The 24,918-nt window shown below is 41.0% G+C and overlaps 1 protein-coding gene across 2 annotated transcripts in view; it reads left to right on the forward strand.

The window, feature by feature from the left end:
• The window catches only part of sog (short gastrulation), a 67,139-nt gene that overhangs the window by 38,037 nt on the left and 4,184 nt on the right, over positions 1-24,918 (forward strand). Inside the window, exons 2-8 of one of the 2 annotated variants that reach the window (XM_069136159.1) lie at positions 1,173-1,276; positions 7,630-7,759; positions 17,119-17,184; positions 17,886-19,664; positions 20,211-20,368; positions 20,639-20,953; positions 24,409-24,909. In XM_069136159.1, coding sequence (XP_068992260.1) covers positions 1,173-1,276; positions 7,630-7,759; positions 17,119-17,184; positions 17,886-19,664; positions 20,211-20,368; positions 20,639-20,953; positions 24,409-24,441 — 2,585 coding nt within the window. In that variant the 3' untranslated portion in view covers positions 24,442-24,909. Of the gene's footprint in view, positions 1-1,172; positions 1,277-7,629; positions 7,760-17,118; positions 17,185-17,885; positions 19,665-20,210; positions 20,369-20,638; positions 20,954-24,408; positions 24,910-24,918 lie in introns of those variants that run through there. The other variant, XM_046626073.2, reaches the window with a different exon arrangement.

The following is a 24,918-nucleotide window of genomic DNA, read 5'->3' on the forward strand; positions in this document are numbered from 1 at the left end:
AAAAAAAAAACAAAACACAGAAATGCATATTATACGTCTATGTATACAATACTTTTATTTTTCATTTAGTTTTATTATTATTTCCTTCGCGATGGTTATTTTGGATTATTTTTACGCTCGGTGTTAAAAAGTTTTAATCTGCATGCGACGCACGTTTCACGTTGCATATATATGTGTGTGTGTGTGTGTGTGTGTATAATGTAACCTAGTGCGATGAATTATTTTCCTCGAAACGCAGAAAACTAAAAAAAAAAAAAAAAAAAAAACCGAAAGTAATGGTTCCCGACTTACATGTGCAGGTGCAATGTGTGTACACGTATATCGTCTACCTATTTGCGTATTTCTGAATTCGATTCAGCAACGCAACTGGTGCAGTAAACGATGTGGAATGCCTTCTGTTTATTGGATTAAATTATGGATCCTGGCAAGATCTACGGCTCTTTTACTCGCAGCAAATTTAAACTTACTTGACAGCTTCTTTTTTCACACGGGGTTAGACGAAGGACAAAGTATTAGTTTGGATGCTGGAACGAGGGCATCCGTTTAAAATATATGAAACAGGCTGCGGTTCATTCTGCGGAAAGAATTTGAATCTCCGATTAGAAAGAAGGTGAAAAAAAGTTTGATTCGTCAGTCTTAGTATTGATATTATACGTGTTTAAGGGATTTTACGGAATTATAATTGTTTGATTATTGTGAAATTAAAGTGTCGAAAACAAGAATTTTTTTAACCGAATATTTCGCGGCATCGATTCTCGTTAGGTAAAAATTGAAATGACAAATTACTCTTGGGTGAAGAAAATTATCGACCAAGTATCACGGGAAGATTTGACTCGGGTAGTCGGAAATAATTTAAAAACAAAAAGACAGACTTTTTATTCCGCGGAATGAAAGTTTGTCTTAAAATTAAAAATAATCCCTCGCGATCGTTGTTGGTGTATGGAAGATAAATCGTTTGCACAATTTCTTCAACGATATAACGCGCCAATTTTATCAACTCCGTTTAATTTCTGCCCCGTCGTATATATATATATATATGTATATATAACGTGTAAGATCACCGGATGTTTTGAACAGCGAGGATATATTTTTCCCGCACATTTTTATTTTTTCAGAATATAACCGAAAGCAAGTAGAAATAAAAATTTATCCCTCCTTTTCCTTTGTTTCAGAATGTATGTTCGGCAAACAGATTCGCGAGCTGGGATCCACGTGGTACGCAGATCTCGGTCCACCGTTCGGCGTTATGTACTGCATCAAGTGCGAATGCATACCGGTAAGTTATTTTTTTATTTATCATCGATAAATTGCCGTTTACCTGTAATTAAATAAAAACATATTCATAATATGTATGTAATGTGTTTTTTTTTTTTTTTTTCTTAATTTTATGAGTGTATACACTGCAGATACGTGAATAAGATAGAGATCTAAACACCGTACAGGCTTGATCTCGAAATGTACGTCAAGTTGAGTAAAAGTGAAGGGGACACAGCACGAAATTCCGCCCGCAATACTAAAACTTCGTTTTTGTTTCGTCTCTGTTTTGGTTCCTAGAAATAGACAACAAGAGGAGTATATAAAAGGAAAGCACTACGAAACTGAACGGGATGAAACGGGAAATAAGATTGCCGCGTGCTCCGTGACTCGAGTCTCGAGTTATCGTCCTCTGATAACCATCGCTCGAGACTAGAATGACCAAATACCTTCCGAAACCGTTGCTTCGTTGTCGGCACTGCACGGGCCGTCTAATTCTTGTCTGAGTCAACGGCCGTTTTTCTCTTTCAAACAATTTTCGAACAATTTTCATTTCCAGTTTATCGCATACACCGGTAGAATTTTTTTTTTTTTTTCTCTTTTCAAGTCGGACAAGAAGATCCGCGCTGCTGCTGCACGATGGGTTTTGAAAATTTGACACGACCTCGCAGCGATCATTGTTTCACACTTGCCAAAAGAAAAAAAAAAAAAAAAGAAAAAATCAAAAAAATCCGTGTCGCATGTTAAAGTGTTTACGATTCGTTTGAAGAATTTTTCTGCCAAATATTTTCAAGATTGGCTGTGTGTATAGTTCACTGCAGATGTGACTGCATGTAAGTTAAATTGCGTCCGAACATTTATTCTTGATTTAAGGATTGAATATCGAATTCAAACGACCGTCTGCTTGCCAAAAAGTTCACCCAATTTATGGGACAAAGAATATTTGCAATCCTCCGCGGGTCTTGAAGATCTTTCACTTGGCACTTGGTAAATTGACTGATCCATAAAAATAAGAAAAAATGCTTTCGATGTAGTACATGCGTATCGATTTCACTGCTGAAATTGTTGTACCGTTCTAATTTTGATATTAATAAATCACGGCCTGTCTCGTTAAAATTACCTATGTATTGGCAACGCGTATGTTCGGTTTGAGCTATTTCAAATAATGCACTTTTGCTGTGGGAACAGAGAACGCCAAATTTTTCATTCAATGGACCGGCATCGTTTGGTTACGGAATGGAGAAATCATTGTACGAATTCACTAATCAGGCTGCTAAATGTTTTTTTAAATTGATAACTCAAATTATTAGACTATCGAACATAATCGGTGACATAATACACGAACAAAAAAGTAATCCGCATTGGCGATTGACGATGATTGTGTAAAAATTATGAATAAACGTCGAAATAACTCGATCAAGGAAACAATTGAACCGAATACTCCTCTCTGATAAGTACGTGAGTTCCGTTGAAAAATTGATGAATCTTTCTTACAACTCTTGCGATTTATACAGTGATAATAAGTTTATCAAAACCAAATTTCACACAAATTATCTTTGTAAATTATCACAGATGAGACGTTTTTTCTGTAGAGCCAATTTCCTCAGTTTTAATCCGAGTAAACTGAGTTGGAAAAAGTTTTGGGTGTAACCGTGAAATTTAATAAATAAACAACAACAATCGTAGATATTCTTGAATTCCGATGAAACAAGGACGCTACTCCTGGCAGTCCAATGATCGTGACACAAGAGCCTACGAATGGTGATTTAAACAAATATCACCGGGAGTAGAATTCCAAAAGAATTAAAAAGAAAGAAGGTCACGGAGAAAGGGTAATTCCACGGTCGGAGTAAAACTCACTCTCGCGATCGTTTCCGTTCGTATTATAACTACCTTATACCTGTATTTCGTAACGATCGACTATGGAAAGGAGGAAAAAGAAGAGGAAGAAGAAGAAAAAGGATACGAAGCGCCAGCGCTAGGGCAATTAAACCACACGGTGTGGGTGGAAGAAACGCGCGGATGGATGTCCACCCACGTTAGCGTGGGCGTCGTCGTTGACCCAAGACTCGAAGAGCAACGCGGGTCGAATGCAACGGATTGAACGGTATGCAACTGCGGACATCCTCGTGTATCCGACCCATCTACACCCCGCATACACGTGTACCAACGTGCGACGGGCAAACGCAGCGCACGCAAGGTGCGCAACGTCTAGCCCGCGGCACGTCGCGGCACAACGCGGCACGGCGCGGCGAAACGCGGCGCAGCGCGCGTGGAACGGCGTGCGCATATCGCGCGACGATAACCCGATGCTCGCGTGTTTCTCGCGTTGCGTCTCTCCTCCGAACCGCAGGCAGCTCTCGAAACGTTCGGGCGGCGCCTACGCGAAACGGGTCGCTTCTTGACTGATAGCGAATACCCGTCTCTCAGCGCGGACAACTTCCGGTGTCCACTCCATTCCCACGACGCCTACAACCCGACCCGCATTACCTTGTTTGGTTACCGATGGCGAGGTTATACCGGAGTGCAGCAACGCCACAAAGCCGCGTCTCCTCCGGCGCGCATACCTAACCTACCAATCTACAATTTAATGACCATTCGACGACTTTCGACTCCCCCGCTGTTACGGGGATTGGGACGATTCGTCGGTTTTCTAGCATTTCTCGAATCCACCCACGTTGATGCAATCGCTTTCGTCAGGGTCAAGTTGGCTTCTTTACTGCGGTTGGTTTCATCGATTTTTTTTTTTTTTCTTGAATCTACCTCGCGCTCGATGTCGCATACATTATCAGAATGCTGGAGTTTCTTCGAAAACGCAGCCAACAGTTCATCAAAGTCCGGTAGAATTTCAAACAACGAATTACAGGCGTACTGGTATTAAAGTTGACAACTTTTACGCGCGGGTAACAAACTCAATATCGTTTATAGCCAAGGAAACAAACCAGTGACACGAACGAAGATGCAACGTTTTCAAACTCATCGTTACAGTTCAATTACCGTCGACTATTCAGTTGTGTGAAAATTACCCGATCTTCCAAACGTCCCAATCAATTGACTTTTACATAGGTATTAAAGCCGGTCTCATTTCGATTCTCAGAATATTTAAGCAATATAATTTCCTATCAGATATTATGAATGATTTTCCACTTGCATCGAACAGTCAAACTTTTATTACGATTTTTCACCATACCACAGATACAAAATATACAGCATATATTTAGCAGCTTTTTTGCATACGTAATCAGAACTTAAACCATGGAAGAAGTAAAAAAATGCACATCCTAAATAATTTTAATTCATTGCAGACAGCCTATGCATCTATTATAGAAGAGTAGTTTTGTTACCACAATTGTTTGTTGAAATTATTATTTTTATCGACTTACCACCGTAGTCGAAGCAAAGTTCGTCGTCAATTTAATACTTTCAACCGCGATAAATTATTAGATAGAAATGCACAGCGGTCTTACATTTCACCTTAACCAGCGACCCACAAGTCTCCAGAGGCTTAACCGAAACGCATCTAACTTACGTATCTCCGCGGTACGCTGTTGTTGGTCATTCGTTGCACCACGAAGAGCTATACGACTATAATAGGGTTAATCCAAGGAACTATACGGAGAACTTCTAGCCAACCTTTGACCTCGGCGTGTGTATACCAAGACGTCGCGACGAGGACAAGATATGTGCGAGGTACAGGTTATATAGGATACCGGTGAGCAACGTCTCTGCGGTACAAGGTGTTGGAAAAGGCGACATTATATCACCGAGAATTAACTGCAGGCTAACGATTCTGTAACACAGCCAGCGAAAGAAATACACCGTCCGTTGTGTACGTACCTTAATTATTCCTATGTGTTGTACGCAAGTTTTTATCCTCATTATTTTTATTACCGGTGAAGGCGTATAACAGGAATGTTCCAAGACTTATACTACGTACAACCTTGAGTTGAATTTCGGAGTAAATTCTTATCATTTACTTTTCTTGACGAATAATCGTAATAGAGTGAAAAACGGACAGAGTTTATATTTCAATTCCACAGCTGAATGAAAGTGTCACGAATCACTGCGATGCCTGGGGGAATGTCGCAGAGTGAAGAGTTAACCCGCACTGACAACCTTATCCCGTGCATCGTATTTCAAGATAGCGAGATTTCATATTTATATACATGCCTGCTTTCACGAGATTACACGCGATTTTAACTGTTCTTTCTTTTTTCAAGTCATTCCAAACGGTTTCACGAGATTCACATCAGCCTTTAGTACTGTTTGATACAATTTTTTTCTTTTTATTTTAACACTAGTTGTAGAGGCTCGCAAAAGATTTCTGCCTGTCTTATCATTTGCAGTCTCGCTTGATCTCTTTATATCGATCATTACCGTATACTGATTCTCAAGGATTTAGGTATCCGATTAACGACAAAGTATCAATTACGTCCAACCAATATGAAGAAAAAATATCGTCTCGTTAGATATTATATTAATGGAAACCGATCTATTACCGTCAATTTTGCTTGCAATTTTGCACAGAGTAAGTCCGACCACTTTACAGTCCTCGATTACGACATACCGTAAGTTTTTTTTTCGTAAGGTAGAAGCGTCGGAGTTTCGTTTTGTAAATAACGCCGAGGATGCGTAACAGTGCACCCCGTCATGAGCATAAAATTTAGCGAACCCCTGTAGGCTCACTTAAAACTATAACTATAACGAAGCAGGGAATACTCGATATAGTGACGTTAAGGCAGTGCACCTGGATGGCTTTCACGCAGAGGAGGCGATAGGTGTATTGGGTATAAAATGTGAGGGTACTCACATCACGTCGTTGTGACGGTAGGTACCAGTTATAAGCCTAGCTATTAGCAACGGTGGGGATGGCATCGTGCAGATGTTCTATTTTTAGTGAGCGAAGGAATGACGGACGTGCTTCATGTACGACGTGCTATTGATAGGCCGGCCAGTTTCCCTGTGGAAGAAGAAGAAGAAGAAGAAGACGAAGAAGACGAAGAAGACGAAGAAGACGAAGAAGAAGACGAAGAAGAAGACGAAGAAGAAGACGAAGAAGAAGACGAAGAAGACGAAGAAGAAGACGACGAAGACGACGAAGAAGACGAAGAAGATGAAGAAGACGAAGACGAAGAAGAAGTATAAGAAGAAGAAGAAGAATAGTCTGCCTCAGCTCTCGCGTGGTCATGACTCACGATCATTCTCTCTCTCTCTCTCTCTGTGTCCCGAGTCAAGACGCGGCAGACTGACTGCTGCAGATTAAATGACGCCCCAACCTCTTCTTTTCTTCATCTCTCAACCGTGACCACATCTCCATGTATTCTGCGCCCCTCTGCGTACCCTCTCATACATTCGTAATGAAGACTTCTTCGCCCAACGGTCACACAGACCGTTTCATCTCCGATGCTCATTATTCCATTAGCCATCATCGTAGTTCCTTAACAAGATCCATGAACTGATATATAAATTTCAGAAAGTCCGAATGATTCCTTATCGGTAATGTTTATACGTTGAAATGAAATTTACTAGCACAATTTTGTGAAGATATTCTTACCGTTACTCAGAGGAGAAGCTGATGCTAGTAGCCAAAGTTAGCAGCCAAGTGCATTGAACTTGTTATAAATAGGATAATTCAGTAAAGTTTCGCGCCTATAAAGATTCTTTGAAAGTAGGTGTTAGCTCTTCATGAGGTTTGACAGAATTTTTATCACCAGAACTATTTGACTGCCTTACTTACTTTGATGAAAAACGGTCAGTTTGGTTGCTGGTTCTAGATTCATTTTCCATAGTAAAGTCCGATATTTTCAAATTCTAATATCCATTTTTAATACGTACCGAGGTACAAACTTCCGAATCGGAACTGCATTACTCCGTAACTTCGCCGAGACAAACTGCATTCAGTAAAACCCGGCAGCGTGTAGTTTGGTAAAACTGACGATGGTTGTAAACGGTCAAGAGTTGCGACCCGAGTGTGTTACATCGACATCGTGTTGCCTGTATTAGCTGTTTCTTCTTTTTGGCTTTTTTGTTTCAAATTTTTTCTTCTTCCCCTCTCACTCGTTTATTTGTTCACCTTGTGCCGCAGCTACACGTATACATACATATACCTATATAACAGCAACGATCATCGCCTGTCTTCTCGCAGTAGAATAAATTTTCTAACTTTACAACCCGCTGCCGCGTTATATGCAGTCTGACTGCACCGCGTTTTGCAGATGTTTATTTTACCATTCGCGTATCGGGGTTTATACATATAGGTATACTATACCCTATGGTGCATAGTGATTTTCACGTATTATATTTCATGCGGTGGGCAAATTCTTCCTCGTACCAAAGTATGCATATATTACGGATACCTACGTATTTCTGTTTCAGGTGCAGAAGAAACGTCGCATCGTTGCCAGGGTTCAGTGCAGAAATATCAAGAACGAATGTCCAAAGCCAACCTGCGAAGAACCCGTTCTTTTACCGGGTCGATGCTGCAAAACGTGCCCCGGTGACTACAGTGAGTTTAAAAAAAAAAATACATTTAATTAATTTTTTTCATCTTCATTTCCAATAGAACAATCGCGTCAGAGGTGATTATTGTACAGATTGATTATATCTATCGACAGAATGGTCCGTTGCATGCTATAGATTAATGCGCATGCGCTAAAATTCGAGAGCAATTGTTTGTCATGGTGACCAACAGTCATAAACTCAGACGACAGGACGCCGCAATGTGTTGTAACCTCAAAAATTTTCAGGTTACGTTCACGACGGTTGGTTGCCCTGGCAAACAACTGCTCCCGAATTGTTGCGCACGCGCATTGAACCGTAGCAGACGTCGGATCATTATTTGAATAGATAATCATTCTGTATATAACAATCTTCAGCCTTTGACAGTTGTTCAATTTCTTTTCATCTACATTTTGAATATGTGTAGCACGAAAAAGTTTGACAGAAAACTTTGGCGAGAATCTTGTAAATTCTTTTTCAGCAAATTATACTTTTTCAATTTTTATTCGCGTATTATCTTGGAACAATTTTATCTTCGTATAAATTTATACAGTTTTGCTTCATCTCCTAGTAGCAATAATAGTAATTATATGAATATACGCGCCGCGCGGCAGCTTAAGGTACGTGTATGCAAACGTGGTATTAAATGTATGAAAAGAATTCTCAACGAGGCGCGAATGAAACTGGTGCAATTTATTTTCTTGGGGCAAAATAAGTATCGTAAGAAAAAAATCGAGGGAAGTGAAAAAAAAAAAGAGGATTGGCATCATCGCGCGCCACGCGGTACGGAATTAGTAATGCGAGAAATGCTTTTGTTGGATAGTCGGTGCCTTTAAAATCCGTCGCTTCGCTTCCTATCCATGTATTTATTATAATAAAAGGCACTCGTGAGTGAAACCGATTAGCAATGGTAGTTGGAACGTTGATTTAATAATCACAGCTCCGGGGTTCGCGTCGCATGCGAGCGATCGTTGCTTCGCGGCTTCGTCTCTGATAAAACGAAATTCCTCGGTTCCATCACGCACTTGATCTTCCATATTATTATTAATTACCGGCGCAGATTAAACTCCTTACAACCGCGAACGTCACGCTTGTTGCACTCTGTATCGTCAATTTTTCACTTGCAACATTTTATTTTCTACACCTTTCGGATTAACCGCTGCTCAATCAACATAATGGCGTGAAATTAGAAATTCTCCACGTAAATTACGTCGCTGTCGGTGCAATATCACCACTTTTACTCACCATTTCTCTTTAAGATCATTCTTTTCGGATTTTACCAGCTTTTCCACCTATTCGCCCAACGAGTTTAAAAAATCTTACAAGAATCGAGAATTTGCTTAATTTCAAATCGGTACTCACAGAAGCCTGTCGTTTTTTAAATATAAGTTTTTAATAATGATAGACTTGGTTTGCACCGTGCGATTTCTCAAGGGTGCCAATGGTGAATATTATAAACGTAAGATGATTTTCTACCTATGTGGTCTGCGCTTTGTAACAACGTTTGCATTACGGCTCAGGTATATATGTACGATTATATTTATTGTCCGGTCTTATCTTGCAATAAACACTCTTATGTCATGTCAGACACTATTTCCTATCTTTTTATCACGGAATTTTAGCGGCGGAGATTACCGTGATTACTAGAAACAATTAGTCGGTAGAAAAGTTGAAAATAAAAGAAAAAAAAAAAAAAAAAACAAACAGTGATAGTTCCGGTTTATGAATTCATAAAGCTTGTGTCAACGTTATGCCGAATTGTCAGAAAAACTGAATAACAATATCCAGCCTTGAAGCGTTCCTATGTTGTAATAATTGTTAAGAAGACTTCAATAAAGAAGGGGAAGGAACGCAATAGACTTTAAAAGATCATTAATGATATGAAAAATCCATTCGCAATATCAGAAATATTTTTTGTTTGTTAACGTACTCGACTGTTTGTGCGCTTCTGCCAGACTCTTCAAAAACAAGAACCTCTGTTTCACGATCTTTACGAAGAGGCTAAGAATTTGTTGATAATCGTTGTAAATGAAACATGGAAATCTGAGACGGTGACGAATCATGATAAGCCAAGACGTGATCTTGTGACAAATAAGCTTATAGCTATGCGACTTGAAGCTTATACAGTAACTGCAGCGCGCATTCAACCTCAAGCTATGAAAAAAAACTTGAATAGTTCTAAAAAACGAAACACTCGGTAAAACAATGGAGAAACGTAAAGTCAGTCTTTCAAATCGGGTTTTTTTTTCAGACAGCTTGAACGGTATCGGATGAAAGTAGCGATAAAGAGGCTTAGAATATGTTGAATGCGAAATAGGACTTTCTATTTTATTCGTTTTCTTGAAGTATACATTAAATTCGTAATGTGGAGTCTGTCTAATGACATAGGAATAATCCGTTTGTACCGACATACTGCGCTCTTTAACTACCGAATAAATAGAAATAATTTCTGTTTGTTTATTTATTCTTTATTATGAAAATACCAGTTTATTATAGAAGCAAAGTTTTTTTTTGGTCAGATTCTTACATGTATAGCATGTGTTGAAAATTAAAAAAAAAACTAACTTATTTTACTCTATATTTTAATCATCGATAATGCAACATGCTATATTGCCAGTTTGTGTAACAATTTCCTCCTTAATCACCTTAACCACTCCGATTAAGTTTAATTTCATCTCCCAATTATTTTCATAGGAAATAAATTGCCATGCATATTCTATATTTCATATTTTTTGAGTGCAAATTGATGCATAAGTGCAACGAGCTTCGGGTAACTTTTTGTCACTTGGCGTATCATTTTTTTTTTTTTGCTCAAAAAGGTCAATCTTTTCACCTTTTCGAATCTACGATATCGCTGGTATGAAGTTTTTCGCAATTACATGACTTGCGACAAATTCCCTTCAAATTTACCGTTATGTGCGCAACGTGTTATTGTTTAAAGAAATATGTGGATCACGGAATAATCGAAAAACGTAGAATTGTCATGACAATATCAAAGGGGATTTTTTGAGGTCAAGAAAATTATTTGTCATTCACACTAGAGACGTACACGCGAATTCTGTGTCCAGTCAAGCATGCGGCACGTATCTTGTCTGTGTGTCTGTATATATGTATAATCATAGGCAACTTGACCCCGAACGTGTGAAGAAACACTAAACGAATTGTGCGCCGTTGCACCGTAGTGGTGGCGTGACGCTGCAGCGTCGTAATTGAATTAGACCTTTTCGACTAAATAAACCTATAAATACATTCAGGCTTCCTAGCCTGCTGCAGCAGAGGCGTAGTGATCGACGATCTAAGAATTTACCCCTCGATCATCGACGCGGTCCGAAGAATAAGATATAGTTCGATTATGACGCCATGCGTTTCACTGATTCGGAAAAAGAACTAGGCGTGAATAAAGGGAGAACGAAATTAAGATACGGAAAAATTGTTTGTTTGAATTTTTCGATTGTCGGTATAACATTTGCAATCCTTACTTGCGCTCGTACATACGAGTATACGAATTGTTTCAATATGGGAAAATTTCACTCCGTGTTTATACAATCGCTTAGCGTTTATACCACGCGATTACGGCCTCTAGGGGAAATTAGATTGAAGAGAGGAGAAAAAAAAAAAAAAAAAAGAACTCGCGTTTATATATCTTATAGTATTCTCTCAGCCGTTGAGCCACTTCGAGCCGCGACTTCGAGGATTGTAATTGAGTTGGCGTTTTGCCGTGAAACCATATATCACCGATTCAAAGTAGGAGGAAAAAAAAAAAAAAGAAAATGGAAATCAAAAACAAACGTTTCCGTTCTTCGTATATACACGAGACGAAAAAAAAAAAAGAAAAGAAACACCGAGTCTCTGGAAAAAGTTTTCCTTCGACTCGCTTAATTTGTTTGTATAGGTATTACTACGTTCAAAGTGCACTAAAGAAGTAATTACACGTACCTATGTATATGCATGTACCGAAATGTGTGAAAAAATTGACAACTATTATTCTGATCAAATAAACGAGATATTGAATTTTTGTACAATTTTCATTCGCAGATTATATTATTACATCTACTCGTGAAAAAAAAGAAAAATAAAACGAATGACTAATGTAAAACGAAAGTGAAATTACTAACGTGAAAATTGACTGGTCGATGAATTCTTCCCGACTCGAGAGACTGCTGAAAACAGATCCAAGCAAAGTATCAACTGCGATAGTTTTCCTCGTGCGATAAACGAGCCGGATTGTTTATGGCGCCCGTCTGACAGGAGAGATGAAAGCAAAAAACGTCGAATTCGCGGATCGGGTGATCGGTGTGAACGCAGCCTAAACAATGCCTCGGTTGCACGTCGCGGGGCAGCAGGCGCCAGAGTTAGCGCCACGGCGCCGGCTATATTACAGTATGGCGTCACATCGATTAAGCGGCGCAATCTAAATGTAAATATTAGCATATCTAATGATCGGGCCTTCGACCGCGCGGAATGAACGTCGTCTTCGGCGTCCCGACGGCGTCGCGAACCCCCAAGAAGTCAACTTTCAAGGTCGCGGAGACGGGGCGGAGTCGCGACGCGAACCCCTTTGCGCATGCGCCTGAGCGAATCGCGGGACAACGAGTAAAAGAGGTTAGGGAGGAATTGATAGGCTGAATATCGCGGGGATAAATTTTGTAACGTTACTGTACAGCGATGCGTGTTTAGGAGAAATCGATACTTCGCACCCTTAGGAATGTCGGAAATTTAGTAAACCAAGATAAATGAAATGTTTTCCAACGCCAACAACTTCGAAGTTATTCCGAAATTACGCCCTTATGATTTTTTCCCTGATTTTTCGTTACGTTACCGTTGCTAACTTCAGCCTCGTAGGAAATCGAACCTCTTTACTAATTTTGTCGCGAGATAATCGTGCATTGAATAATTGACAAATTGTTATAATCGCGAAACGAAAATCTCTACGAAACCATAAACGAAAGCTTAGATGTCGATGATTCGTTTCAAATCGCTTCGAAATTATTCAAAGTTTGGTAGACTTGTTCGATTTCGCTTTGCGATGACTCGTTTTATTGGGATGACTGTTTTCCACAAATTCACTGAAGATAATTACCGTTTTTTTTTTCTTCCAGTAGTCAATTCAATATTGCCATATTCGTTGATTCCGATCAATTTATCGGTGAAATATTGTAAAATTGAATATTCAAGAACGCCGACATGATAAAGAAACAATGAAACTCCAATTTTTCTATTTTCAAAAAAATTTTCGCGCAGCTTACAAAATATGTAGGAAAAAGCCGGGCAAAATGGGCGGAATAACGTCAGACCAATTTCGACGACGCAATTTATTTGTCCTTCGCCTAAAAATACATTTTAAAGCGTTATCGACATTTTTTTAAGTCCCATTTGATTGTACATGGGACCCATTTTGCCCGCCTCTGCCCTAACGCGTAATTTGATAAATATTCAATATGCAACTCTGTCGTAATAAAATCAATAAATACCTAGTAACGATTTTTTGCCAACCAGCCTTCTCAATCCTATGAGCTTCAGGCCAGGGAGACAATTTACTGCAGCGTCGGGGTAGCGATACAAAAGTTGAAAAGCTAATTGAACCTCGCGACCGTCGCTCGATTCTAACGCTTCTTCCGCGGTGAAATTTATTCACGCGTAACAAATCACTATTTACGGACACCGCTTGTGCTTTATTATTATACATTACGTGCGTGTACGTGTAACGCGCCGTCTTTAATATATTTCATCGACCAGCAATTTCACGATGCGATATCATACGCACGACATCGATCGTTATTTTAACCACGATCGAGCACCGAACGAAGTGACTTGTGAATTCCCCAGCCCGCGATAAATAAGAGTAAAAGAAAAATAAAAAAAAATAAAAAATAAAAAAATATGTTAAACGTTGACAGCGGCACTGCTTTGATAAAAAGTTATCTAATTCATTTTAGAATTAAGTTTCGTCACTCACCGTATTATACTTTCAGATTCCATTTTTAGACATGCGTTAACCGCGCGTGTATTATTCGTTACGTATACATTTAGTATATACTGTATAAAATGATTTGTCTCAAAGTTGATATATATATATATATGCGATATCGCAGCGAATTATAAGAAGACCTCCCGTGATAGGAGTTCCGAACTTGGAACGCAATAATAAAATATGACTTTGAGAAGAGCTTTGAAATCATGCCGGAGTTTATTCGGCGCCTGTTTGGCATTGAGTTATTAGTATGGTATTTTTAATGACGGATTAGTACCGAGTTAGTTTTGCCCGATAAGCAATCGTTTTGTTATGAATCGAAGTTCTATTTTTCCATGCTCAAACAGACGTGTGTATTTTCTACACCACGCTCTTTGACAACGTATGACTAATTATCGATAAATTATCGCGTAATTTAATCGCTAATTTCAATTCAGATTTCAACAAACAGATTTCCGCCGAAGGGAAGGAAAGATCGAGAAGAGCTGAAAAAAAAGAAAAAAGTTCACGACAAAAATCATTTCTTCCATGCGTAAAATCCCATCTCTAATTTGATTGATTTTCTCACATTTTTCCAATTCTTCGATGGAATTTGAGATAATTATAATACCCAACGAAGGAGAATCCGAGTTCCGACCGATGAAAAACATTTTTCAATATTTTTTTCCTCGCTACCAGTTTTCTTCTATCAATAAAATAAACACGTCGGCGAGTGTGTTAATTGGTTAGAGTTAAACGGGGCCGCGTGCGTCTCGGCGATCAGGAAAGCGGCGATCTTCCTCCTTCGAAGTGGTCGCAGCAAAAAAAAATAAAAAAAAAAAAACCCCGCATATACCGCCCTATAACTGCATACGGATTTACACGCGTTGCGCGCGGTGATCGCGCCTTTCGTAACTGCGGGCGCCGGCGTCTCGCGGCCCGAAGGCCCGAGGCCATCCACTTTCGACGATATCGGGCCCCGTGCGCTTTGCAGACGCATCGCGCAGCGCAACGCAACGCAACGCAACGCAACGCAGCGCAGCGCACATTCGCGATGCGGACTCGCTCATCGCTGCTTCGCAACCCCGAGAAAACACACTTGCGTCATACGTGGCGCTACGTTCTGCGGTAAACTGAGACTGAATGCCGTAAACACGGCGCCCGGCCCGCGTTCAAAGTGCTTTCGTGCCTTATTTTATACTGTACTCTGACCATACAACAACCATCTATGCTGTATATACCTATATAATATATATGGTTCGTCTCTCGTCGATACTGAATCTTGCAGTCCGCGGTTTCCTTTCCCACCGGCACTTATTGTTAGATGCGCTACGTGCATGTACAGGGTGTCTCGATTGCGTACCGTGACTCTTGTAATTCTGGGCGATTCTTGTTGTTATTTCCTATTTTTACAAAAATATTGAGTATAACTTTCAATTTTTTCTATCAATTACTGCAAACGGTAGGCGAAATATTTTTATTGCTGATCGCGGGGGAAATTTTTTAAACCGCTTGAATAAATATTTATCCTTATTCGCTGAGGATTGGATAAACTAAACAATTCGATCATTGCGGTCTTCGTTCGAATTTTGACTGTTTCATCAAGCTCGTACGTATGTATTAATTTTCGAATTTTTTAATCGCCTCGTTTTCAATGGTATTCTTTTTTTCTGTAGAAACCAGTTCAGTTTTCAATTCTCAAACAAATTATTCGATCAATATTGAATACCGTTATTGTTATCTTTTTAGTGTCAATTCAAAGTAATCAGCCATCCATGTTTACTCCTTTGACATAACGATATTCCATCGACGTGTAATCAACAAGATTGATATTTTTCCAGCTTACCGAACAAGAATGATATTAATTTTCGCAGGGCGGAAGTTAGTAACGTCAACGTAACGAAGCGTCGAATAAGAAAAAATTCACTAAAATGCAATTTCAGAATTACTTTGAAGACGTTGAGTTAGATATTTTTTTCTCTATTACTGCCGACCGAATTTCAGACCATACTTAAATTAAATAGCAGATCAACGATTTTTTCTAAATAACGCAGCATCGTTACACTAACGTTACAAACATAAGCCTCGCGAATTCTCTGATTCGTTGCCTTATACGAAGTAGGTATACAACGTCTCTTGAATAAATTTCCGCCTAGTTGTAAAGCTTGGTAGAAATGCAATAGATAAGACCCGTTTCGTTTCATAAAAGCAGTGTTATATAAAAACAAAAAATAAATAAAAATTAGGACAATTACAACGGTCGTCAATGAAACGCCTACGCGAATGCCTCGACGAACGAAGCACCCCGTATGCCGTTCCCGGAGTAGTTCTTGATCGGGATCCTGGGAGTCCCCGCCAGTCAATTGTCGATATGACGAGGGCCCGGCGCCTCGGTGTCATGACCTCTTGGCCCCGTTGCTTCGTGCTCAACTCCCACGCTTCGAAGAGAGGAGAGAGATATACCAGGCTTATGCATGTGCGCAGCTACATTCGTACGTCGTTGTTACGTGAGAGCGCGTGGAATCGCCGCTGTCGTCCGTATTGCGGTAGTAGTTCGAGTCTCGGAACTGCCCCGGGCCTTATACGCCTCACCGTCGGCGTAGGGCCCAACTTGAGGCTCGGGTGGAAACCGGAGTCGCGTGCCTTTCTCCGACGACTTTGAACAATTCAAGCTATGTTTGGGCATGCCTCGCGAGTCGGAGGTGGGCGAGATTCTCAAAACCTTATCCGTGCAGCCACGCGACTCTATCCTGGTAACTTTTAATGTCCTACAGCGACGTAGAGACGACACGGTACGCCAATTATTAGTTCGGACCTTGCTCGCTGCTAAGTCAGGAGTCATATTGCGCTAATTCGCAATTACGGGACAGTTGAAAGGCAGATTAAATATAGCGTCTTTGCGATAGTAATAATGATAATAACAACTATTCGATTCTTTGGAAGGAAAAAAATTTAAACATCGATTGGAAATTATTAAATATATTACCGGATTTATTTATTTATTTATTTTTTTTTTCCTATAAAATATCATGATGCTATTTGGTCAATTTTTATTACAACTTAATCTTGTTATAAAAAGCCTTGTTTTGTTACTTCTGCTCATCATTTCTAAACCCAAAGAAGTGTCATTTGACTCGGTGAACAATTAGTAATCAATAATTTTGGTAATTGGGTGAAAACACATTTATCTTAGTTAAAAAAATATCTCTTTTACCATATTCTACGTATTTAACAAATTTATATACGATTTGATTTTTTTCTACTTTTTCGCACTTCGGAAAATTACCTGTACCGAATGTGACTTTGTTCTGCGTTACTAAAATTCGTTTCTGTTTCGAGACTTTCGGTTCTTTTTAAACTTGTTTCAGAGTTTTATATGGATTCTAAATTTTTTCTGTTTTTGTCGTATCTTCCAGGCCCGGATATCGCTCAGGATGTTCCTCCGCAAATTAGCCCTGAAGAAGAAGAACGCAGTCTCAAACGTAAGCATTACGTCAATGTTTTTTTAATATGCTACCCGCTTTGTTAAACTATCCCAGACTTACGTCGGCACGGTGCACAGAGTCTTCATTGATTAGCCAAAATGTTAAACGTAAAATTTGCGGATCGATGAGAAATTTCGATGTGCTGACTAAAAAAGAAAAAGAAAAATAACAAACCGAAGGCGAGAATACAAGAATCCAAACAGTTTCAGTGAAATTTGGTATTTCGAGTTTTATATCCATAGAACGAAGAAATTTTTCGTTGAGTATGTTTAAACCAAGTAAATTTGTTTCGAATATATTACAATAATTCTATCGTATAATAATTTGATCTCGAATGATTGAGCTTCAGTGTGGATTGATGCACTGAGAAAAAAACTTACTTGATTTCATTTCACTGATTCAATGAAACGGTCCACCAGGTCTACTTTCAAGAACGCATTATTTTAACGAAAGAAATTTCCAAACAACTCATCACTTCCTGTAAACTGCAAAAAAAAAAAAAATTTACTTATAGTTGAATCGAATAAACTAATGATAAAATTAACCTTGGTGAAAAATGTAAAACATCTACGATATACGTAAGATGATTAATTTTTTTCTCTATGCGTACTGTTCAACAAACGTTCGATAGAAAAAAATTAATACACTTCCTCCACATGCGAATAACGAAAAATACGATTTCTCTTTCAACGCCACAGATTTTGCGACCCTCCTTACCGGAAAAACGTCGCTACCGCTACGCCGGGACGACCTGACGCCATCGTCGACGTTGAACGACGCCTACAACTACGTAGCGACGGGTCGGTTCAATTTCCAGCGTAAGAACCTCTACTACTCGTTTTACCTGAGCAATTCAACGCCGCGTCCGCGGAGCCTCCAGTTCGTCGACATGTCGGGCAGCATCCTCGAGGAGCAGACGATAAACCCGATCGGCGGTGTGTACCAGAACGCGACGGGGAAGCTCTGTGGCGTCTGGCGTCGGGTGCCCCGGGACTACCGGAAGCTGCTACGAGAAGAGCGTCTCCACGTCGCGCTGATCTGGGGCCCGTCGGCGACGCTTACCGGGCAGCTGTCCCGCTACCGATCTCTGGCGACGGAGCAATTCTCGGCTCTCTTGGAGCCGACGATCGGCACGGACCGGTCGCTGATGTCGGGCGCCGGGGCGACGGCGATAATCTCGGCGTCGACGGCGTCGGCTCCGTCGATCCACGTGCTGCTTGTATTCAACGGTATGTTTTTCCCGAGCGAGATATCGGACGTACCGTTAACGGTGCAGCTCGAACACCTCGAGAAACGTTACGTGATATTCCGGGAGGACATAATCGTGGGGAAGCCGTCCATCGAGAGGAACATCGGTGAGGTAAGGAGCGCCCTCTCGGGCGCCGATCTGCGGCTTCTGGCCCGCGGCAAACTCGGTATCACCGTTTCCTCGAGGTCCGATCCTCAGGCGTTGAGCCTCCACGGAGCCGTCGGTCCCCGCGCGACCTGCGACCTCTATCAGACCCTCCTCTCCAGCGAGGCTCCCTCCTCAGCTTCGGGTCTGGCCTGGGCCTTCCTGGACCGCGGTGGCGCTCTGAGGTACGGGGTGCAACTCGTCGGCCTCGAGGACGGGAATCCGATCCTGACGCTCGTCGACGACGGTGGAAAACGGCGGACCGAAATCGAGGACCTCACGCCCGCCCTCCTCGCCGGCCTCGCTAACGGCTCCATCGAACGACCAGGACCCCGACTCCTGGAGCCTCTCTTCTCCGGCGAACTAGGCGTAGTTGCGGCCTCCCACCTCGGCTCCGTTCTACGCGGACGCCTCATCCAGAAGCCCGTCGCCGACGCCCGCGACACCTCTGCGCCGATCCTCCTTAGGCGACCGGACACGGAACCCGTCGCCTCGGGGATGGCGGGTCTCGTTTGGGCGAGCGTAGACCTCGACTGTACGCTTCACTACGAGCTGGAGATAACAGGACTCGCCGACGGCGAACGGACGCTGCAACTTCACCTCGAGACCATGCCGCTTATCGCCCAGGGCGCCCCCGTCGCCCGACGACTCCTAGAGGAGTTTACCGGCACGGTTCTCGAGGGTTCGGTAACCGGACTGTCGCCCGTTGAACTCTACCGCATCGAGTCCGGCATCAGCTATCTCGAGGTCAGGGACAAGGCCCTCGGCGCCGTACTCAAGGCCCCCTTTAAGACGAGAACACCCCTCAGCTGCTTGCCGCACTACGCCGATAACGACGTAGCTTCCGTCGTTGCCTACAACATGCAGCCGCCCAGGTCCGACGTCGAGAACAGCGCGTGCTTCCACGAGACCAGGTTCTATGAGGAGGGAACGCAATGGACTGCCAAGTCCGACGTATGCACCATGTGCCATTGTCATCGGGGACTCACTTCGTGCGATACTGTACCTTGTCCGGTAACTCCATGCGCTTATGGACAAATTATGAAGACCATGCCTGGACATTGCTGCCCTGTTTGCACGACCGGTGAGTTTCCAGACTGTAATTATTGGGTTCTCGTTGACTTGTGTTATGCGTTGAAAATTTTCTCACGTTAATTGTTTATTCGTTATTGTCCCTTTTTGTGTGTTTTAACTCGTTGTTCAGCGTTGACGTTATCATTGAAAAACTTTTTGTTTTGTTCTTGCTCACTGTCGTTAAAGCAAATTACATTTCCAGAGATTTTCAAAACAATTTTCTCTCCTCTCCTAATATTCGATTCCCACGACGGGGCCCTGCATTAATCGTTAATACCTTAAACTAAAAACCGTCAACTTCCCTAAGTGTCAAACGAACACCCTACCTTTCTAGGATATGAAATATCCAATCGATTCGTAGTCAGACTCACACGTTTCAATGAATAAATTATGTATTATAAAAACCATGCGACGCTTATCCGACAGAAAAGTTTACTTGTGAATAGAAAGAGGAAAGAAAAGAACCAAAAATCATGAACGTCCAAGTAATCGACAAAAAACGTTCTTCGTGCGCATATATTTAACCATTGTTGTTGTTTCTGTTTCCTTGTCGCAGTGTCGATCTTGAATGAAACCCAGAGCAATGTAACGGCGACGACAACACCAGGATCCCGAGGGTGCATGTTGGCCGGTCAATATCACCTCGCCGGTGCCGCTTGGCACCCTTACGTACCTCCGGCTGGTTTTGACACCTGTGCCGTTTGCACCTGCGACGTAAGTATCTCCGTTATATGTACGCCTTATCATTCTTGGACATTTGCCGAGTGGTTGCGGCTGTTTGCGTTACACGCGTTCAGAGACGATCTTTCCCAGAGACAAAACGAACAAAAGCAACGATAACGATCGCCTTCGGAACTTCTAGTTGATGCATGTTTTCCGGGTTTTCCTAGCGTACCGAAAAATCTCTCTTTCCCAGGAGAATTAATGCTGGAATTTAAATCTTCGCAACGTGACTAGCAACCGTGTGACATCTTTTGACCGCAGGTTGTCACATTGGAGGTAAAGTGTCCGCGCGTTCAGTGCCCGCCATTGGACTGCGACGAAAAGATGGCTTTCAGGCCCGATAAGAAGGCTTGCTGCAGACAGTGTCCGCCGGTTTCGAAGAGCGTCGCGACGCCTTCCACGGGTGATATGCTTCCTCGTGATCAGGCGACGGTCTCGACCCGGCGCACCGCCGATGAAATACTCGCTGGTGGTGGATGCAAGTATCCCGTTGGCGGCCCCTTCGAAAACGGCAAGGAGTGGCATCCTCGTATTCATTCACACGGCGAGATGAAGTGCGTGAAATGCAAGTGCAAGGTGAGATTGCGTTGATCGAATGCGTTACGTATAATACGTGCGTAATCGTTTTTATACATTTCTCTTTCTCCCTGTATTTTTATCGTTCCCGTTGTTTATCGTATTTCTTTATTCGCGGCTTGCGATCATCTACAAACATGTTTTAACGATCAAAACTCTAGGAACTGACGAAACGCGGTAACACGTTGAAGAAATTTTCGCGGTCTCTGTAAATTGGATAGCAAACTTTATATAATTCTTTTTCATGGAAAAGTCGCTTACATTATTTTTAGCCGGTGGCTGACCTTCTTCTTCTTCTTCTTCTTCCTCTTCTTCCGTCTCTAATTTTTCACAGTGTATAACTGATCTGGATGAAGTACGTACATGATTTACTTTCAACTTTTACGGTGACACTAGGTTTAGATATAGGTTTTTTGCTAATAACAGTGACAGAGACATTGAAATATTGAAATAACCATACGTGCATACGGTTTTAACGAAAACAAAAATGCTCAGGCATGGGTTAAAACGTAACCAAGATTCATATAATTTTTCAACATTTTGAAGATGAATAATCGGCATGTACCAATTGTAAGTACTTGAGATATATAAAACAAATTATGTGTACCTACGTTAGCACTTGTACAAATTGAAATGAAATTTTCTTCGTTGTACTTTTAGTTTAGTTGGTCATTAAACAAAATAAGAGATGATGATCCAATTTTGAGTAAATAAAACAACAAACGATGAAACTTTTAACTCTAGATAACTCGTCGGATTCGTAATGCTTTGACTTTCGTCCAAATATTTTTACTTTTTGCATTAAGTTTGCTAAGTTCGCGCCGATGAAACAATTAGTCGAAACTGCAGGCCGTGTAACTTTTTAAATATCAGATTCTAACGTTCGTTCGCAAATTCAAAATCATAGTCAAATATTCGACCCATAATAAAAAATACACATATAAGGTTATATTATACATATACACATATATATATACACTGAATTACTAATGACCGGATGCTCCGGCGTCTGCTAAAATTTAACGCGTACTTTCTAGAATCCAAGAGCGGCTGTTTGCAAGTGCAACCGACCTTCATAAACGTAACCTCAAAAATTTTGACACTTGTCCCTAGCAGTTGTGCTCAACACTGACAACTGTCAAAATTTTTAAAATTACATACGGTTGACTGTTGGTAGCTCTGGCAAATACCTGCTCTCGGATTGTCGCGCATGCGCATTAAATTTTGGGAGACGACAAACTATGCAATCGTTAGAAATTCACTCTGTATACACCTATGTAAAACTCGGCAGCCATCGTGCTGTGATCGACCTATTTTGTGTAAAAGTAACTTTATCATACGTCGCAGATATAGATGTTGTAATATACATACAACAAAGTCTATACATACGCAACTTGGGGTATATTTTATTTCTGATTATCGTTTTCAAAATCCATGCTAGAGGGTGTTCCTTGCGGCCCGTGTATACAATTGTCCGAATCTCATTGTCGGGATACAGACTTACAAGGTGTACATAAATAAATAAGTATAGTGCGCACGTCTTGCCTGCAGCTACTATCTGCAGCTAACCCTATTTGTATATATGTACACTTGGGGACAATGTATCTGAGACGGCTAATTTTTTCCATTAGACAGTAATGTTGGCAACACGGAGAAACCTACAGCGCCACAGTCGGCCGAGTGCGAAACTAACTCAATCTCAATAAACGTAACGTAACCCATGACCGTAGAATCTAACCTTAGAATACCGCGGGGATAGTTACTTGTTGGATTGACACGTACTCTAAGGTTAGATTCGACGGTCATGGGTTACATTATGTTTATTGAAATTGAGTTTATCTCGCGCTCGGCCGACTATGGCGCTGTAGGTTTCTCTGTGTTGCCAACGTAACTGTCTTGTGTGAAAAATTAGCCGTCTCAGATTGATTGGCCCCAAGTGTACACATGTGGACAATAATTCTCAGAGACGATTACTTTTTCAGCCGAGTCGATTACGTTGGTAACGCAGATTCCGCCCGTAGCGGCCGGCCGACAGTGACACTGCAGACTGAATCTGCGTTACCAACTTAATGTACTCGTCCGAAAAACTAACCGTATCTGAATTAATGTCCACGTGTGTACAACGATGACAGGGAAGTTGGAAGAGAGATTTTATACACGAGTTGAAGTATTTCAAGCCTGTCGTTGCATGGCAAGCTTAAAGCGAAAGAGCCGGCTGCGAGTACGCGTCAAGAGAGTTCTTACAATTTGTGTATATCACAGCGGGTATAGACACGGCGTTTATATCTATGTACTGTAAATGCGTTACGTAGATACATACACGCGGTGTGACTTGCGAAGCGAACGATCGATGCTAGTGATTTCCAGATGTGACTAGGAACCACGAGATTTATATGTTTACGCGAAAAGCTAACGCCGCGGTTGATACGACCAATTTGGAAACACCGGCGCCGTCCAGGCGGGATTCCTTTGATATTACTTTTCTATACATACTTTGCCCCCTCCCCCTACCCCCCCATCACCCCCTCAGACTTGGGCGATATCGCGCATACCCGAAACTATTACGCCCTACTTTTCCTTCTGATGCTTTTATATATATATATATATATATGTGTGTGTCTGTACAAATTTTTCCTTTTTTTCGTTTATTCTTTTTTTACTCTCAACTTTTCATTAAAATACTACGAATTTCACACTGTCTAGACTTGTACATCTATTTCGCGCTTGAACACATCGTCTGGCACATCCAGCCGTTTGTCATGTGCTTTGTGTACATAATCTGTAAGCCAAAGTATATAAGTATAGTTGTATATTATAGGTATATGTATACAGCTCGTAAAGTATCCCCTGGCGCGAAAACCGCGTGTACACGCCACATAATAATATAACAATACGTATATATACGAAAGTCGAGGAATTCATTTTTTTCTCTACCAAATAGGCAGGCAGACATTCAGGAATTTCATATTTTTCAAACAAACCTATCGACGTATTGCGTAATTCTTCACTATGGCGAATAATATTATATACATCTATATATCTCACATAGGTAGATCACACATGTGTAATAGAAGAATGTCGCATATTTATGTATGTATGTACATGTGTAATACTTGTATATAATGCATGTGCGAATTTTGTGGAATTCCTACAACGTACAGCCGTACGTAAATAAGCATTCCACGCACGGTTTGATGACGAATACTATGTATCGTCGTACGGTTCGTATTTCGATCCCGATTATCGTAAGTGACGGTTTGCGAACTAATTTCTCAAACTTCGAACTTCACTGGTTTTTTAATTCCCACGTTTAATCTCTCGTACGAAACATAAATTTCCATTCTGGATACACCCCTAAATTTCTTACGTCGAAAAAAAGTTTTTTTTTTTTTTATACCAAGTTTTCAACTGAGGAAATTCACAGCTGAATCCGGTGAAACATATTTCTGTTTTAGATTTTACCGTTGGTGAATTTTGAAAAAATTTAAAAAGGTATATAAAGTATGGTCGATAACGAATGGTTGCAGAGGAAATTCTGCGAAAGTCTTTTTGCCAAATTTTATCAAAATCGATTGCCATTACAAGAATACCTGCGGGAGAGATCAACGTGTGTACGAGCGATGAAACATCTTTTCAAATTCAAGCAGACAATACATAACGATGTCGAAAATAGGAGCCTGAATTAGCAGCCAAATGTTCTAATGTTCATTCAAACAAGGCAATAAAGACCGGAAATTTAAATTTCATCAAACACCTTGAACCCCCAATACTTTTATAAAATTATGAGGATAAATCTGGATTGCATTTTTCTACATCAAAAAAATTTAACACGTTTGGCCGCTAGCTTCAGCTTCATCAATTCACATCCCAGCGAGTGCAGAGAAATTCGAAAAGAGATATATATATTGTAAAAATGTGCAGCAAAACACGCGTGTCGACCACTTTCTCTATACGCTTTTTTTCCC

Source organism: Neodiprion pinetum, chromosome 5 (assembly GCF_021155775.2).
Source record: "Neodiprion pinetum isolate iyNeoPine1 chromosome 5, iyNeoPine1.2, whole genome shotgun sequence".
NCBI lineage: Eukaryota > Metazoa > Arthropoda > Insecta > Hymenoptera > Diprionidae > Neodiprion > Neodiprion pinetum.